General features: G+C 41.5%; 2 protein-coding genes, 3 non-coding genes and 1 pseudogene across 7 annotated transcripts in view; 1 reads left to right on the forward strand and 5 right to left on the reverse strand.

Annotated features, from left to right (window-relative positions):
* LOC113609083 (poly(ADP-ribose) glycohydrolase ARH3-like) overlaps window positions 1-11413 on the reverse strand; it is a 104457-nt pseudogene extending 93044 nt beyond the window's left edge.
* A 15-nt stretch (window positions 11414-11428) lies between these two features.
* On the reverse strand, window positions 11429-14105 carry LOC113609097 (40S ribosomal protein S12). The gene is made up of 6 exons (XM_027086130.1): window positions 14011-14105; window positions 13829-13879; window positions 13532-13648; window positions 12485-12587; window positions 11931-12032; window positions 11429-11522 (listed from the first exon to the last, which is right to left on the reverse strand). Exons 2-6 carry the CDS (start codon window positions 13840-13842, stop codon window positions 11460-11462), a joined length of 399 nt encoding a protein of 132 aa, XP_026941931.1. The 5' UTR covers window positions 13843-13879; window positions 14011-14105; the 3' UTR covers window positions 11429-11459.
* On the reverse strand, window positions 11646-11775 carry LOC113613416 (small nucleolar RNA SNORA33). Its single transcript, XR_003430251.1, has one exon. It is a non-coding gene; the product is annotated as a small nucleolar RNA SNORA33 (small nucleolar RNA).
* Window positions 12116-12192, reverse strand: LOC113613419 (small nucleolar RNA SNORD100). Its single transcript, XR_003430253.1, has one exon. It is a non-coding gene; the product is annotated as a small nucleolar RNA SNORD100 (small nucleolar RNA).
* LOC113613394 (small nucleolar RNA SNORD101) lies at window positions 13235-13307 on the reverse strand. Its single transcript, XR_003430228.1, has one exon. It is a non-coding gene; the product is annotated as a small nucleolar RNA SNORD101 (small nucleolar RNA).
* A 192-nt stretch (window positions 14106-14297) lies between the features above and the next one.
* SLC18B1 (solute carrier family 18 member B1) overlaps window positions 14298-16835 on the forward strand; it is a 47763-nt gene continuing 45225 nt past the window's right edge. For 2 of the 3 annotated variants that reach the window (XM_027086092.1, XM_027086107.1), the window contains exon 1: window positions 14298-15153. The gene's annotated coding sequence lies outside the window, so the exon portion shown is untranslated. The remainder of the gene's footprint in view (window positions 15154-16835) is intronic. The other variant, XM_027086099.1, reaches the window with a different exon arrangement.

Raw genomic sequence — 16835 nt, forward strand, 5'->3', positions numbered from 1 at the left:
GTGTGTGTGTGTGTGTGTGTGTGTGTGTGTGTGTGTGTGTGTGTGTGCGCGCGCGCGCGCACGTGTGTGCACCACTGCCATCCCCTTTTCAAGGGGATTGGTACAGACACTATAACAACCTTTAGTAACCAATCTGATGCCCAGCAGTCGGCACTACAGACACACCAAAAACCTGTCAAATCCCATTTTGAAGTCCTTAGTATGTCAAAAGGGATGAAAATTAGTACCAGTGTCTTTGTTCACAGTTATTTAATGAGACCCAGCATACTGAAAAAAGGTGAAATGGGTTTTAACATTAGATATTCCCTCCCTACTATGTATGGAGGCCAGGATAAACCTCTGACTGCATTGTGATTCAACATCTATGGTTTTCACTCATTCAAATTCACACTCAAGTCATTATTTCTGATGTAGTAACCCTGCCAGGGATATAAGCCACCAAGCGGTAGATGAAATTTCAGGTTCACCTTTGGATCTCTGCTGAATCCATAAGTGCTGTATTATGCATTTGTTAGCCAAGGATTTTAATGGAAAGTGAGCATATTAAAAATGTTCTGTTCAGTGCACAAAAGTCAAATTTATGCCATTACAAAAGGGTTGCTTTCTCAAATTGGTGGGGTGTGGGAAGAAACAGCAAGCATTGCCCAAAGCAGATTATATGCAGACATGAGGAAATTAAAGCTCAAAAGTTAATGCAAATGAGCAACAGAGATCCATATTTTAGAGGTCAGATTTTCGGAAATTATCTCCTAAACGAGATTTCTAAGAATATAGAATTTTTAAGTGAAAGTTGAGGCTGGAATGCAACTCGTCAATTTAAAATAATCCTTTGAATCTTTTCTTTCCTAACCAGGGTAAAGACATAACATAAGCAGCAAGAAAACTTTCATATTTAGGCCTTCATTTTCTCCTCTTTTTTCTTAAAGCCAATACATGTTGATTCTCCAGGAACTTTTCCAATAGCTGGTTAAATTTCCTGAAGGAAGCTAAGAAAGAATACAAGTTCTTTATACACATGCGTAAATTTATTTACACACACACACACACACACACACACACACATATTCCAGCAAAATATATCCAGGTTGCACACTGCAGGTTTGTACTCCCTGGAAGCTGCCTCCTCAAGGAGAGGTACAAACTGGATGTTAAACAGAAGCTGAGGTCTTAAGACCTTGAGATCCATGGATTTACCAATCTAACCTTTTCTCTCCTGCACTAATACTACAACAAAACAGACAGTAGCAGTTCAGGTGCATATATGTACTTTTACTGACCTGAGATCTGGTTACTTATTATTATTAAAATTGGTTCAGAAATTTGAGAAGAAATAAGGAAGATGAGTGTCTAGTATTATTAGAAAATTACTACTCCATAAAAAAAATAGAGATCAGAAAACCCACAGCTGTAGAGCCAAGTTCTTTGTTAGGCATGTACAGCTTTCTAAATCCCATAAAAATCTCAACATCTGACCCATTTCATTTTTACAAGGGAAGGGGCTATTACTCTGGAAAATACGCGTAAAACTCCGCAGCATTCAGAGGCATTAAACAGTTTTACTTCACATTTGTTTCCTGTGTATCCTGCTTGATAGACACACTGCAGCACCTGCTGCTATAACTCTGCTCTTCATCAGCTCCCAGCCTTCTCTGTTCAGAAAGACTGGTTTGCACTGCTTTTCCAACAGCTGAGGTTATGCTGCCCTCTCCTGTTCACTGCACAGAATGTACTGAAATGACGCTCAAAAGGAACGCAAAGTGGTGTTGGATAAAACTAACAACTAGAGATTGTTCACTCTTTATTATAAAGGTTTTTTAAGCCAGTAAATCAAAACCAATTTTAATCAAGATGGCAATGCCATAGTAATTTTAAATTTGGTTTTAGATAGAAGCTATTCCAGAGAATTTCTGAAGTCTTTATTTAAACATTAAACTGGTAGTTGACTTTTCTGAATATTGTTTTCATATTACCTAAATTGTAATGATCTATTTTGTACAATAAAATATTTTAAAACATTAAAATAAAACATTTTAAACATATAAAAATAAAACATTTTAAAACATTAAAAATAACATATATGTTAAATTTTAATATTAGCTAAAAAATTCTCAGGAAATCGATTTCTCTCCAATGAATCCAAATTTAGAAACACTCAAAAAGAAGCAAGTAAGGGCTTCCCTGTTGGCGCAGTGGTTAAGAATCCGCCTGCCAATGCAGGGGACATGGATTCGAGCCCTGGTCCGGGAAGATCCCACATGCCGCAGAGCAACTAAGCCCGTGCACAACTACTGAGCCCACGTGCCACAACTACTGAAGCCTGCGAGCCCTAGAGCCCGTGCTCTGCAACGAGAAGCCACCACAATGAGAAGCCTGGGCATAACAATTAAGAGTAGCCCCTGTTCACCGCAACTAGAGAAAGCCCGCACAAACCAATGAAGACCCAACACAGCCAAAAATAAATTGGGTTAATTTTTTTTTTAAAAAAGCAAGTAAGTGGATGAGAAAAGCTAACAACAGAAATTAGTCTTCCTTTGGAATTTTACCGAAGCACACATACAAGAAAATAAAGGAAGTTTTCAAAAGGTTCTTTTCATCTCTAAATTTCAGAATCTGAAAACATACCCACCAGAATTCCGTATCTCCAAAAAGTAGTTTTTCTTCTGCTCTCAGAATCAACTATAAATCAGTAACACTGGCATGTTAATGCAATTGTCTCCCCAGATTTTTGTGGACAGGAACTGCACTGTAGTCTAGGATGAGAATCTGCATCTTATGCTCATTCATCTTAAAGAGATCTTTAAGAAGCAGGTTCTTCTCTGCCAACACTATAGAATGGATACCTAATCCAGGATTATTTTTAAGGCCAATTCCCCTACCAACCAACTATAGATAACGATACTCCTTTAAAGTTATTTATAACTGCTTCTGAAAATTAACATTAATTTATTAACTTTAATGGCAAGGCAAAGAACTAGCTGCAATCTTTTGTAAAATACACTCATTATTCACTTTGAGACAGGTTTTCTTCAAATCACGTTCTTATGGACAAATGCCTCCCCTTGTCTTCCCTTCTCTTTTAAGACACATCCTCGGATCTGCTAGTTCACCTGTGTATTAGGAGCCCAACAAGGGTTCCGTGGTAGATCCCTAGTTCTGGAGACTTTATCGCTCTACATCACTGTTGGTGGCCTAAATTAATGGGACAAGTACAGATCAGGAAACACTGCACAAACTCAAAGTGCACAGTGCAAATGACCTGTGGGAGATGATGCTTGTGTATTCTGGCTTTGTATAAACATTCTTCCACATCTGTACACACCTCTTGTGGAAGCCAATATATTGCCCTTGTTAGCTTATTTTTCATGCACTAAAAAGTGTCTCTGGGGCTTCCCTGATGGGGGTCCGCCTGCCGATGCAGGGGGTGTGAGTTCGTGCCCCAGTCCGGTCCGGGAGGATCCCAGGTGCCGCGGAGCGGCTGGGCCCGTGAGCCATGGCCGCTGGGCCTGCGCGTCCGGAGCCTGTGCTCCGCAGCGGGAGGAGCCGCGGCTGTGAGAGGCCCGCGTAACTCAAAAAAAAAAAAGTGTTTCTGGACTCATAGTACGTTTGTTTAAGTCCTCATCCCTGATATTCTTCACCAATACACCCATATCAATTTACAAAGTATATTCCTTCCACATATATTAAATATAGAATATTTTAATCTTCAACAAAATGACAAATCCTATAATCAGTTTACCCACATGTCCAAGTCTGCTTGGAGCATATCCTAGATGTGGAGGCTCTGTCTTCTCAGCCGGAAAATGAGGGAACCAATCATTTTTCAGGTCCTTCCAACTGAAAAATTCAGATTCTAACTGCAAGTAGAGTCTGCAATGCGAGACTCATCACTTCAGGCCTAAACTCCCAGCCCAATTCTCTCTGGGCAAGAGAGAGCATCTTCTCCAGAAATACAGCAAGAAAGTAGCAAGGCCACATTTTGGTCAGGCCACAGTTACTTCTAGAAAATAACACAACCAGTAATGATACTACTAACTCTAGAAAGTAATTTACCACAATCATCATTAATAATTACTTTAGATGACAGTATTAAAGAATATCACTTGTGTTATTAAGTAGAAGACTGTAATCATTTGTTTTAATTCCCTAAATTTTGTATCATTTAGCAATAAACTAAGTTTGAGAGGTAATCATGTAGATATTATAGAAACATACTTTTTTTTTAACACAGAGCCCAGAATTACATAAGAGCCCCTTCCTGGTAGGGCCTCTTCAAAGGACTAAAATCAAACATGAAGCAGGTTGGGCTTCCCTGGCAGCACAGTGATTAAGAATACACCTGCCAATGCAGGGGACATAGGCTCAAGCCCTGGTCCGGGAAGATCCCACATGCCACGGAGCAACTAAGCCCGTGCGCCACAACTACTGAACCTAGAGCCTGCAAGCCACAATTACTGAAGCCCACGCGCCTAGAGCCCGTGCTCTGCAACAGAAGCCACCGCAATGTGAAGCCCACACTCACTGCAACGAGAAAGCCCATGTACAGCAACAAAGACCCAACGCAGCCAAAAATTAATTTTTTTAAAAAAACAGAAAACAAAAAACATGAAGCACGTTGAGGGACACGGGCGTGGGTTCAATCCCTCGTCAGGGAAGTTCTCCATGCCCCGTGGTGCGGGCAAAAACAAAATCAAAAACATGAAGCAGTTTGGGAACCGCATAGGAGAGCAAAATGTTAAAAGAAACAGCTGTATTTCTTCGCACAACTGTTTACCTTTCATTATCAAAGTATCAAAGCAAAAATCAAGAAATCAGAATTATAGGGTTAAAGGAACAGTTTACATGCTCTTCCACTCAACGCTACATAGAGGTTCTGTTTTTGTTACATATTGTTTATATGTTGGGGAGATTTTGCTTTGGTTATTTTCTAGTCTACATAAAGCAATATCAATCTTATTAAATATATCTTCTCCCTTAAATAAGAGTTTGCATCTCTTATCCAAACTGGCTGTTAATTTCTAAATGTGAATGCCTTACTAGGAAGACAAGAGTTAAACTGTATAGGTAGGGTAAAATATTTTACTTTGCTGCTGAGAAAAAATTTCAACACACAAGTACACGTCTGGGGACTGGCAATGATTACGAGCACTTTCACTTGATTAATATACCATTTCAGTTGAGACTCACCAAAGAAAATAACTACTGGGGTTCTACCCAATGCAATAAAAGATAACTGGTCAGCTAATATTCAACTCAATTATACTTATTTTCGACTGATTTATAATGTTAAGTGAATGCTCACCTTCCAAAATCAAAGGTGAATGTTCACATTTTCTTTAACTGAAGAAAATAATGTGTAGAATAAATCAATCCTTTGTACTAGTTTATAGGCAACTGAACGTCCTCTCTCCCTCCCTCCCCTCCCATCTCCCTCCTTCCATCTCTCTCCCTGTCTCCCTCTCCTCCCCCCACTCCTCTCCCCCACCCCTCAGAAATACAGCTTGCTTTTAAAATGTTGCCTTCACGTCCCACAAATGATCTGTACTCTTACTTGCAAATGGTCATTATGGCCCGGATGGTCCTGGGATTTATCAGGCAGGCAGGTTTCTGCTTCATTGAAGAAACTTGCTGCGCACTGTTATACGGCTCTGACTGTTATACGGCTCTGACGGGAGAAACACCCTCAGCAGTTTTACCAAAACACAGAAGTTTCTTGAAGAGCAGCTCATTTCTTACCTGCTTTATTTTTACTACCACCCAAAAGGAAAGTTTCAAACTGTAACTGAATGTTAGCTAAACCTCCATCTGCCCTGCAGTCTATTACCCGAGACTCCACATGGCAGCAATGCAACCTGCGACACTTTGAATGAGCCTCACTTCACAGGGCAACACTAGGCAACAATAAAGGTAATAAGTATATTTATGCCTTGATAAGTTATTTTAAAATGTAAAAAATTTCACATAAACTGTTTCCTCTCCACGTAGGGCTCTGAACTTTGCTTCTGCATGTTAATATCCACATTATCATTTTCATGTTTATTTGAAAATTAAATTTCTAGACTCTTTACATGACAGAAAATTGGAATATAAAATTTTGAACTAGATAATTTAATTTCAAAACCCTAGCTTGTGGGTGGGGATAGAAAAGGTTTTATTTCTGCTTAAAAATTATACATGTACTCCCTCCTGAAACTGGGGTAACTGCAACACTTTATGACGTGTGTTGGGTAAACACCGCCCAGCAAGACACAACATGCACCTATTTAGCAAAACATCTGCTGAGCCCCGGAACTCACCAAGTATATGCAAGCATCAAATCTAAGAGAAGACAGAATGTTTAATTTGCAGCATTCTGTATGTCAATACTTCATTTTCCCCTTACGGATCTCGTATTTATGTGCATTTTGCTCCTTTTAATCTGGTGGCAACACTGTGAAATATCACAGGTCTTTTACCCCACATTTCTCTAACAAGCCAACCAGGTACAAACAGGATTTTTTATCTGTTTGTAAATTTTAGTTGGGAGCAGTTGAGTTGAAAGAAGGAAAAATAAAAAGCCAAATACTACATTTGTGTAAGGTTTAGTTCACATCACTCATACAATACTGTGCTGCTGGCATGTGTCTCGATAAACAAGCTTCGAAGAGAAATTACTGCAGTGTAAAGAGTTTCCCTGAATTCACATGCTTTTTACTGTTCCCAAGCCTCATACTGGCTTTTAAATTTTCAGATTCTTAAGAGGTGTGTACCCCATATTGTGATAGGATACGTTTCTCTACCCTGCTCCCTAGAGTAGAGCTGGAGGGATGGGAAGTTGAGACAACTTGGCACCATTCTAGTTTAGAAGAGGCCCAGCTTGAGGTTCACTTTTGTTGCCAGAAAAAAAGGAACATGAGAAATTAAAGTGTCAAAAGAGGCTGGGGAGTTTAAGCCCGAGAAGGAAACCCACAAATTAAATGACTAAACAAATAGGCAGGTCAAATCTATTCATCCAACAGATTATAAGAGTGCCTATTACACCAAGCACTACTCTAGGCACCAGAGATGACAGCACAGAACAATGTCAGTGCTTCCATGGAGTTATACTGTGGATTATAATCTCCAGAGTATGGCTGTTGCCTTGATGCTCTCCAAATTATGCCCATTTTTCCAGAATACGCCTGCTCTGAAACCTTTTAGTCTTCAGGTAGCTTCAGACAAATTCTCATTTAGTGGAAGAGAAAGGGGCCTAACATACAGTCCACTATCACAGAGCAAAACCTTTTCCTCTAGGAATATGTTGTAGTCTCTATTTCTTAATTGTATATAAAATAACTAGTCACCTCTACTGACAATCTCCCAAAGCACAAGTTGAATTGACCTCACCAGCTGGGGAGTGTGGATTCTACAATATCAAGACAAAGAGCAAGAGCAACGAGAAATAGTAAACTGAAGCCCAACAATTTTCAAGGAGCGGAAGGAGAATCTTTTCCTAAGGGGAGCCTGCTGTACAGTCTGTGCTTATCTCCACTTCTTTTACTGATAGGTCCCTCTGACGCTAGCTTCTTACTGCCCTCTGCTGGGTAGGTCTCAACTCCCTCTCAAAGCTGCCCTGTCGTATCCACGTGCTATTTGACAAGTAAATTCACATGTTCACAAAACATACAAAAATGTTTAGTTTTATATTAATGCTACTTAAAATTAATCCTAAGCCTATCTTGTTCCATTCTTTCATTTCTTTAAGAATGTTTTCTTACTACAAAAGCAATACATATTAAAGAAAAAAAAAGGAAAACCAAAATACCCACCTTTCCAGACGTAACCATTAAAACCTTAATGTATATCCTTCCAACCTTTTCTCTGAAGGCATGTGCTTTTTTTTTTTTTTACAAAATGTGGTCTTACTGTACGTTTTAACTATTGTTTTACGAATACACTGACAAATACCCTCCCATTCTGTCCATTTATACGGCACCATAATACCCCATTATGTAGATGTATCACATTTTACCTAATTGTTCCCCTCCTTCAACCAACAAGTCCTACCAAGAGTTCTGTAGTAAGCATACTTACAGCTATAACCATTCTTTCATTTGTAATTGGTCAATGAATGGGTTAACTAAATTGATGCTTTATAATTTTTCTCACCCTTTATCAGAAAATGAAAGGTTAACAGAACCTCCCGGGTTGGTAGGGCCACAAAATAACCACCAGTCTCCACCTTCACGTTTCACAACTGAGTTTAGTTCCCACAGAGGAAACCACAGACTCAGCTTCTACCTATAAAAGCACTTCTCTACTCGTTTATCCCCTTCCCAAAGCCAATTTGCCACTGGAAACAAATTAGGAATGCAGTGATGAAAGTGGTCAGTGAAAAAGGGGCAAAAGAAATGTCAAGAAACGACACTCTTAAGGCATGTTTCATAAGAGAGCTTAAAAGATTGCCCCTTTAGTGCAGGTCTTAATAATTCCTAGGGTCACCCACCTCCCTCATTTCTAAGCCTTTTCAAGCAAAAGCCTGGTTGTAATGCAACTTCAATCAGCAGTCTCGGCCCTGTTATGTTTTGGGTAAAAAAACTGGCTGAGACATCTCACTTGTGGTATGATAAAGCTTTAATTTAGGTGTGCTTATGCCATTTGAAGTGTAAGCCGCTGTTGTTTAAAAAGGACTGATTTCTGCCTGGGGAGCACCAGTACCACCAATCCTTCTGAACACTGATGTGTTAATATTTATGTAGCCCAAGCCCTAAATACCTGATCACCCTCTGTACAATTATTCTTCAATTCTGACTGTGACCATCCCCCCCTCTGCCCCCAGCACCCGGCCACGGGCAACGAGTCAAGACTTCATCCAAGTTTCTCTCTGGGAGGCTGGGGAAGCCTGGTGGCATCTCTTGGGTACCTGCATAGCCCAGCCATGATGCCTCCATTGCTCTTGCTAGAAATTACTCCTGAAATTCCATATTGCCTTGTGGATTGGGCTTTATGAGGACCCCAGCTGGGAGGACAATGCCCTACCCCACTGAGCCATCACCCTGCCCCACCCTCAGCCTGGAATGAAGGCTGTGATCTTACTTCCCCTCCTTGGTTAAATGTCCTCTCCTTCCTCCTCTATGAAGAGGGCAGGAAGACACAAAGCTTGCCTGTGCTTAACATATTCCTTGATCCCAACTTTTTGCACTCTCATCCATAAAGAAAAAAGAAATTCAAGCTCCATTTAAAGGGCTAGTCTTCAGTAAGACAGATGTTTCCACATTTCTAGGGTTCCTAACACCTCTGCCTATGTTTTCATTGCCTCAACAACCCAGTTTAAGATAAATTCTTGTTTTTAATGGACACCTACCTAATACAGCCTTTTTACAATTTTTCTATGGATGTCCTGATTATTTTTAAAAGAATTTAAAGTTGTTTACCAAAAACACACATAAATTTTAATAAAATCAGGACCAGGCAAAAATTTTTTAAGTGTAAGAGTTAAGAACAAAGAAAATGGATTTGGCTTGGAGGTTTTCTTGCAACCCAGTGAAAGGGTAGTCTCATGAGGGATGCCCTCAAACTATTATTTTCCCCAGTAAGAGAATGAAGACATCTGCTTCTGCCCTGGCACCTTTGCATGGATGGCCTCCCTCATGAATCCCATAGAAGCTATAGACAAGTCACAATTTCAAGGCTAAAGCTATGTTCCTTTGAGCTGGGTTTTGAAGACTGCCAGGTAGACAAAAAAGAAAGGTACTTCAGGCAAAGGCAGAAAGACCTAATAGATTTAGTCATGAGAAAAAGGATAATCACTTCACTGCAACTGAGCAGTGCGGATGAAAAACTGGGGCCATTGCCACCTGGAGTCTACAGGCTATAAAAGGCAGAGGTGGGGCAGAGGACATCCGAGGGCTCTGGCTTGGGAAATCGACAGAAGTAACACAAAAAAATGTTAACACTTGGTGCAGAGCTTGGCATACATTAGCAGGTCAACAGCTCTTCCCCTTCCTCTCACAAAAAGCACTGACCTTAAGGGGAAGATAAAATTCACTGAGGCACACAAAACTTGAAGGTTTTCACAGGGTGCTGTCTAGTGCGCACCATTAGTGTACTGCTGATCAAAGACAAACAAGTGGAAACTGTCCCAGGCTGGCCTTAGAGAAGTAAATAGGACCAGTCTGAACTCTGGAACTATTACAATAGAAGGCGTGGGCAGAGGGAGAAACAAGGGACTGAGGTACAGCATGGCAAAGGCCAAAGTAGACCACAAATAAAATTTTCTAAAAAGTCAGGAAGAGGGCAAAAGAAAAAGGTCATTAAGAAGCTAGTTTGACCATAAGTGTCTTGGTGACCATAACATTCTAGCAGACAGAAGCCAGAAAACACACTGAAAGTTAATTTTCAACAATGGACTTAGCCAGGTAGTATCTACAATAAGATAGGGTCAAGGGTAGAATATTTCTTTAAGTGTGTTTTGTAGCTCAGCTGACAGCGAATATGGAAATATCGAAAAACCAATGCTGATGTAATCCCAAATCAGAGTTAACATTCAGCAAACAGATTAGCTTCAAAAAGTCTTCCCAGCACTAATTTCAAAAAGGGGTGAATATGAAAATGCACTTTGCCGTAATCCAACAGTTTTCCCTAGCCTGAATTACACAATTTCCCATAAAGGATCAAACAAAAATATGGTTTTTCCACTGCATCAACAGACTCAAAACAGCACCAAATACAGCATAGGGACTCAAAATGTTAAGCAAGACAGTGATATAAGGAAATCACAATTAAAAGCAAACTAAATTCATTTTCCCTTCACATGTGCCCTATAACTGTATAGTAGGACAGGCAAACCAGGGGAGAGAAACTCAGAAGTACCCCAATTGGCAATTTACGAGGGATTCCAATTTTAAGACTTCCATTAGTCCTACCTGGCTCAACATTTCGTACTCACACAAACCCAACTTGATCCAGGCTTGAAGTACATGGGTCACCATTACTTCTCCCTACTGAGTTTCTAGAGGGACTAGAAATACATAGAAACACATCTTGTTTGTGGCTAATATTTAGGTAAATAAGACACTCTGACCTTCCCTAATGGGCATGTGCATAAGCGCACCTGGACTTCATGTACCTTCTAGTGTCCCACAGCCTAAATCCAATCCAGCTTTAGGATTTTAAGTTATTGACACCCACACTTGACTAGCCTCAACCCATTTCTCTTGGTCCTAGGATGGCCTCGTCATAGTCGTGATGAATGTCCACACCCAAGAAACCCTGTCACCAATACCTCACTGTAAGCCTATCTTCACTTGGGCTCTTCTACTTGCCAACACTGAAGTTACTTACTGGTTGGGAGAAAAGGCTTTCACTTAGAACCAGGCGACAGAGAGCATGCTTCCAGTTATTTTGCAATGAATATCTTTTGTTCTTCATTAACAGGGACCTTACTTTACTGCCCCAAATAAAAAACCAGAGATGAGGAACAAGAGCCTAGTTTTTTTATTTGATCATTTCTTGCATTTGAAGTACTCCTCGATGACATCCTTGGCCTGAGACTCTTTGCCATAGTCCTAAAAAAAACATATGTGATTTTACTAAAATTTAGAAACTCAACTAAATTGTTAGCACTAGTTATAATGAAGCTTTAAAAAAAATCAGCACGTCTCGTGAAAATGCTTCCCACCATTAAAATGTCTTGTAGCCATTTTCAGGGACCTTAAAGACTTCAATGTCTTTAAGGCTCGTAACACGGCTTTCCTATTGCCAGCATTTTCTAAATTTCTGCAGAAACACATTCAGATAAGCAGATTCATTGGCTGGCTTAATTATGTCTTATTTCCCTTTTCTACAAGGCAGAAGGCTTTTTCTAAGTTTGCTGAGGATTACGCATTTTTTGTTCGAAGAGATTCTTGACTTAACTCACAGTGAAGCGCATCTACCCAGCGCAGCCGTCACCCCGCACACCGGTACCGACTTACCTTAACCACCACACAGCTGCAGCCAACCACTTTACGGGGTTTCCCCTCTCTGTCAATTTTACAGAGGCCTACCCATTCCCCTAGTTTCTTGTTGTCATCAACCTATCAGGGGGGAATAAAAACAAAGATCACCACACTCCAAGGCTTTAATGCTATTGGTAACACAGTACATTATATGAAAGGGAGCTGTAGTCAGAAAGGGTGACATGGCAGTTTCCTCATATCAGTTCAGTAGAGGGAGCCAGTTGTCATCATGCACAGCACCAAGACGCCCTATCAACACCCTTCCTATCTTTTGTTCTGTACCAGCATAAAATTAGCATTTAATTCTGCAGGAATAAAAATGTTTCTGGAACTAGTTTTATCATAGCCAACAATGCCAAATTTGTGACGCTTTTCACAGCTGCAGAAAACAAAGAGCTCGTTACAAAATTTGCTCCGGTATGACAAAAATCATTATGGATAGCATTTATGTGGACACATGTCCCTAACTGGCCCAATTTCCATTAAGCTACTTTGGCTTTCAGAAAAACCAAATTCAATGAGAAACTTACCTTAATCAGGTTGATCTGGTGCTCAGCACAAAGGGCCTCCACCAGCTTGACATACATAGGCTCATCACAGTTGGATGCAAGCACACAGAGATGTGCTTGGCGCCTGAAATGCAAATCCAACAGTAGATGTTAAAATTCAGATCTAAATCCACTACTGTGCTCTAGAAGAGTTATCTTTGCACTGGCTACACTGGCAAAACATAAGCAGCCACTGAAGAATATAACTTTAGTTTGACGTAGGTACCACCAGGCATATGTTCCTTAACTTCATCTACAGAATCACCCTGTCTTCAGTAACTCTTAAAATTTCAAATGTTATATATAGGAACTAATTTACTAAATTGTTACCTGTTACTAGCCCAGACCCTTAATATTGCAGAGTATTTTCAAGGTACAAATAGTAGACTTGTATCAGGAACTTTCCAACAAGTGCTGTCTTCACTGGGTTCAACTGGCCAACCTACACCAAATTGAATAAACTTAAATTTACCTAACTTAATAACCCTTTCACAACATTTTTCAGCTCTAATAGTTAACAGCTGTTTTGCCAATGTTACCCTCCCAGAGACCTCACTGAGTAAATTTACAATTATCCCACACCCACATTGGTCTCCACAGCTACTGTACAAAGTTCATACCAAAACCAGATGTTTCTGCCACTTTAATATAATGGTTTTAATTTGCAAAGTGCTAAATAAAAGTTCCCACCTATCCCCTAAATAACAGTGAAATTAGCCCCAAAAGCTACAGGTTTGTCAGACTGCTAGTTTTCACTCATAAAAGGAGTGAAGGGGTATCCGACAATTTAAGTCATCATTCAAACACTGTAGTTTCACTTTAGGAATCAAGTGCTCATCCCCATTCCAAACCCACACACTTTAAGTGGGTCATTAGAGATCTGAGTTCTGATACCTTTTCCTAGGTTTCCTGTAGAACGGATGCCATTCAGAACCTCTGTGCTAACACCATGAACTTCACGCTTTCTTCCCTCGGCTGCAGTTTTGTTCCGGTTCCAACACCCCACCGTATTGAGACTGATACACGTACTTGTCTAAGGCTTTGGCAGCTTCGCGAATTCCACGTGCTAGGCCATCGTGGATGAGGGCGGTCTTCAGCACCTCTTGCAGAGCAGTATTAACGTCCATTACACCTCCAGCAGCAATGCTGAAAGACAAAAAAATTAAGCTATTGATAAGTTCCCGCACACCATCTAACGCCTTGCACTTGGCAGTCATCAGCGAGGTAGGTCAGACGCGCTTAAGGCGCCACGGCCGACCCAGAGCCCGCACTACCGGCTCGAAGCCCACGCCTGGGCCGCACCACCACCCCGGGCCCTGGGCTCACCCTTCCTCGGCCATGGCGGTGGGTTACGGGTGGAGCCGAATCTTGAATGCACTACAATACAAAAAGCAAAAAAGTGGTTGATAAATAGATTCAACTTAGGTGCAAATATTTAACGTCAATCCCTGGCAAAAAAAACAGCGAGCCACGCTTCGTAAACACCACCCTAGCTTTCCTCCACTCACCCCGCGCCTCCGCCTCCGCGCGGCTCCGCGGCGGCAGGGAAAGAGAACGAACGTACCCTCAAGACGGTATTTAAGGGTTTCCCAGGACCCCTAGGCGCATGTGCACTCCCTTCCGTGCAAGAGCTGGCTCTGGCAGTGCCGGTCTCGAGAATTTCTGTTTCCGGACTGAGGTGGTTCTGAGACAGGGGTCCTGTTAGCCTTCTAGCAGGACCGGTCATGACTCTGTTCGGCGGTCATTGGACCGCACAACAGGCACTAACGCGGGCAGCCTCCCAACGTCATTCCCAGCCGGCGCCCGCGGAGGCCCAGAGAACTCGTCCTACGGAGCGCGAGAAGGGCCAAGCTCTCCTGTCTGCGCGATCTTGTAAGTCCCGCGGAGCCCAGGCTCTGTCGGAACACCAGTTTTAACCCCTTCTGACACTATAATTGTAATTTCCTATCGACCCCACCAACTGGGCCTCCCTGAGCTGCACACTCTCTCCCTTCAATTTTAAGTCATTCTGAATGTTCATGAATTTTTCATTCTGTGGGTGATCTTCGCCCGCGCGCGCGTCTCTCTGTTCTCATGAAACGAAAGCTCGCTACTTCTGAGCGCATTGCAAATTCCACTTTCCCGGCGACTGTTAGTTAAGTGGAACCTCTGGCCAGCCCGGTGGTTGGTTACGGTTTCCTAATATAGTTCGTTTTAAAAGAAGGTTTGTTTGTTTGTTTTCTTTTTCTTTTTAACACTAAATTGTCCCCTGGATTCGTAACCCCGTCCAAATCGGGATTTAACAGGTGCATTGAAACACCTGCAATGTTTCAGGTAGGGACAGGGACAGGGTCTGGAAATACAGAGATGAAAACGTAGTCTTTGAGAAATCCGGCGTTAATTTCGCCTTCCAGGACTGACGGAGTTAGTGCAATCTGAGAAGTCAGTTTTAACTCTTGATTTTCCCGGGAAGCAACATTCTGAATTTTGCATTTATTGGCCATTCCCCTACCAGCACTTGCAACGCAAATACATGAAATACAGCCAAATGTAATCAGTACCGTCCTTTTTCTAGTGTTTTGTCTTCCTCTTCTGACAAGTCGCCAAGACAGCAATTAAGCAGTTCCTAGGTGCCAGCACTGTGCATACAGTGAACAGCGAAGAGCAAACAGGTAACGTTAGATTCTTGAGTGCTGTGAAGAAAGCAAAAATGAGTAACGTGGTAAGAGTGTGAGGTGGAGTTAGCCAGAATAGTGATATACTGGAATTTTAATAAATTAATATCGTTCATTTTTAACTATTAAGTTTTCATTTTAAAAATGTTGAAACTGCTTCTTTTCATCCATGACTCATCCTAAAATGTTGTTCACTTTACTTATTCATTTAACTATTGAACTTTTGCTTTAAAAAAAAAAAGTACTGCAGGGGCTTCCCTGGTGGCACAGTGGTTAAGAATCCCCCTGCCAATGCAGGGGACACGGGTTCGAGCCCTGGTCCGGGAAGATCCCACATGCCGCGGAGCAACTAAGCCCGTGCGCCACAACTACTGAGCCTGTGCTCTACAGCCCGTGCGCCACAACTACTGAGCCTGTGCTCTACAGCCCATGAGCCACAACTACTGAGCCTGCGTGCCACAACTAATGAAGCCCGGGCACCTAGAGCCCGTGCTCCACAACAAGAGAAGCCACCACAATGAGAAGCCCGCGCACCACAACAACGAAGAGTAGTCCCCACTTGCCGCAACTAGAGAAAGCCCATGCGCAGCAACAAAGACCCAACGCAGCCGAAGATAATAAATAAATTAATTTTAAAAAATACTGCAGAGTTTATGAAGATGAGAATGTTTATTTCTGCTGCTGTCATGTTTGTGGTGGGATTAAGATTTGAGCCAAAGATGAGGATACGTAAAGGCCTCAGGGGATGTACAAAGTGGGAAGGTAAGAAGGCCTTTAGGCTGTGGCAGCGTTAGAAACTGTCTAAAAAAAAAAGAAAGAAACAAAAAAAAGAGAAAGGATTTCAAACAGGAAGGGTAGAAGGAAAGAAATTATTCTAAGTGAAGAAAAGAGTAAGGCCAAAGGCATGGATACCCCCTTGTCTTTTTTACCTTAACACGTATTTTTTTTTTTTTTTTTTTTTTTGCTGTACGCGGGCCTCTCACTGCTGTGGCCTCTCCCGTTGTGGAGTACAGGCTCCGGACGCGCAGGCTCAGCGGCCATGGCTCACGGGCCCAGCCGCTCCGCGGCATGCTGGATCCTCCCGGACCAGGGCACGAACCCATGTCCCCTGCATCGGCAGGCGGACTCTCAACCACTGCGCCACCAGGGAAGCCCAACACGTATTTTTGAAAGGAAATGTGATAGTGTTTCAGCAAATTTTTCATCTAAAGTTAATAAAAGTTAATATGCTAAGCATATTAGTAGATTTCTAACCCACCCACCCCCAAAAAAATCTTAAGGAGGAGGCATGGAATTTGGTAAAGACATGGGAAAATAATCATTGCCAAACAACGTATTTATGTAGGGGAAAAATGATTAAATACCTTTTAGACTCAGGTATCATGGGCGTTAATATTTCACCTTAATAAATGCTTTTTCTATCAGTTTGAAACTTCCCTTCTTAGAACTGGAGCTGCATTTTTGTTTTGATGTCCTAGTTATATAACTGGTTCTAATCTCAGGGATAAAGTTAAAGGACACACTAGTGATTCAAGGATTCTCTAATATAGATTCTCCTACTTCACTATTTTAAGGTCACGCCCTCTCCATTTTAGATATTGCCAAAGGTGAAAGACAAACCAAATAGAACATAATAGGTAGAGTCACTCTCATACCAGCAGATCATAGTACTTACATAA

The sequence above is a fragment of the Aethalodelphis obliquidens genome, unplaced genomic scaffold (genome assembly GCF_003676395.1).
Source record: "Aethalodelphis obliquidens isolate GAN/ISIS:26980383/991018 unplaced genomic scaffold, ASM367639v1 scaffold3, whole genome shotgun sequence".
In the NCBI taxonomy this organism is placed as follows: domain Eukaryota; kingdom Metazoa; phylum Chordata; class Mammalia; order Artiodactyla; family Delphinidae; genus Aethalodelphis; species Aethalodelphis obliquidens.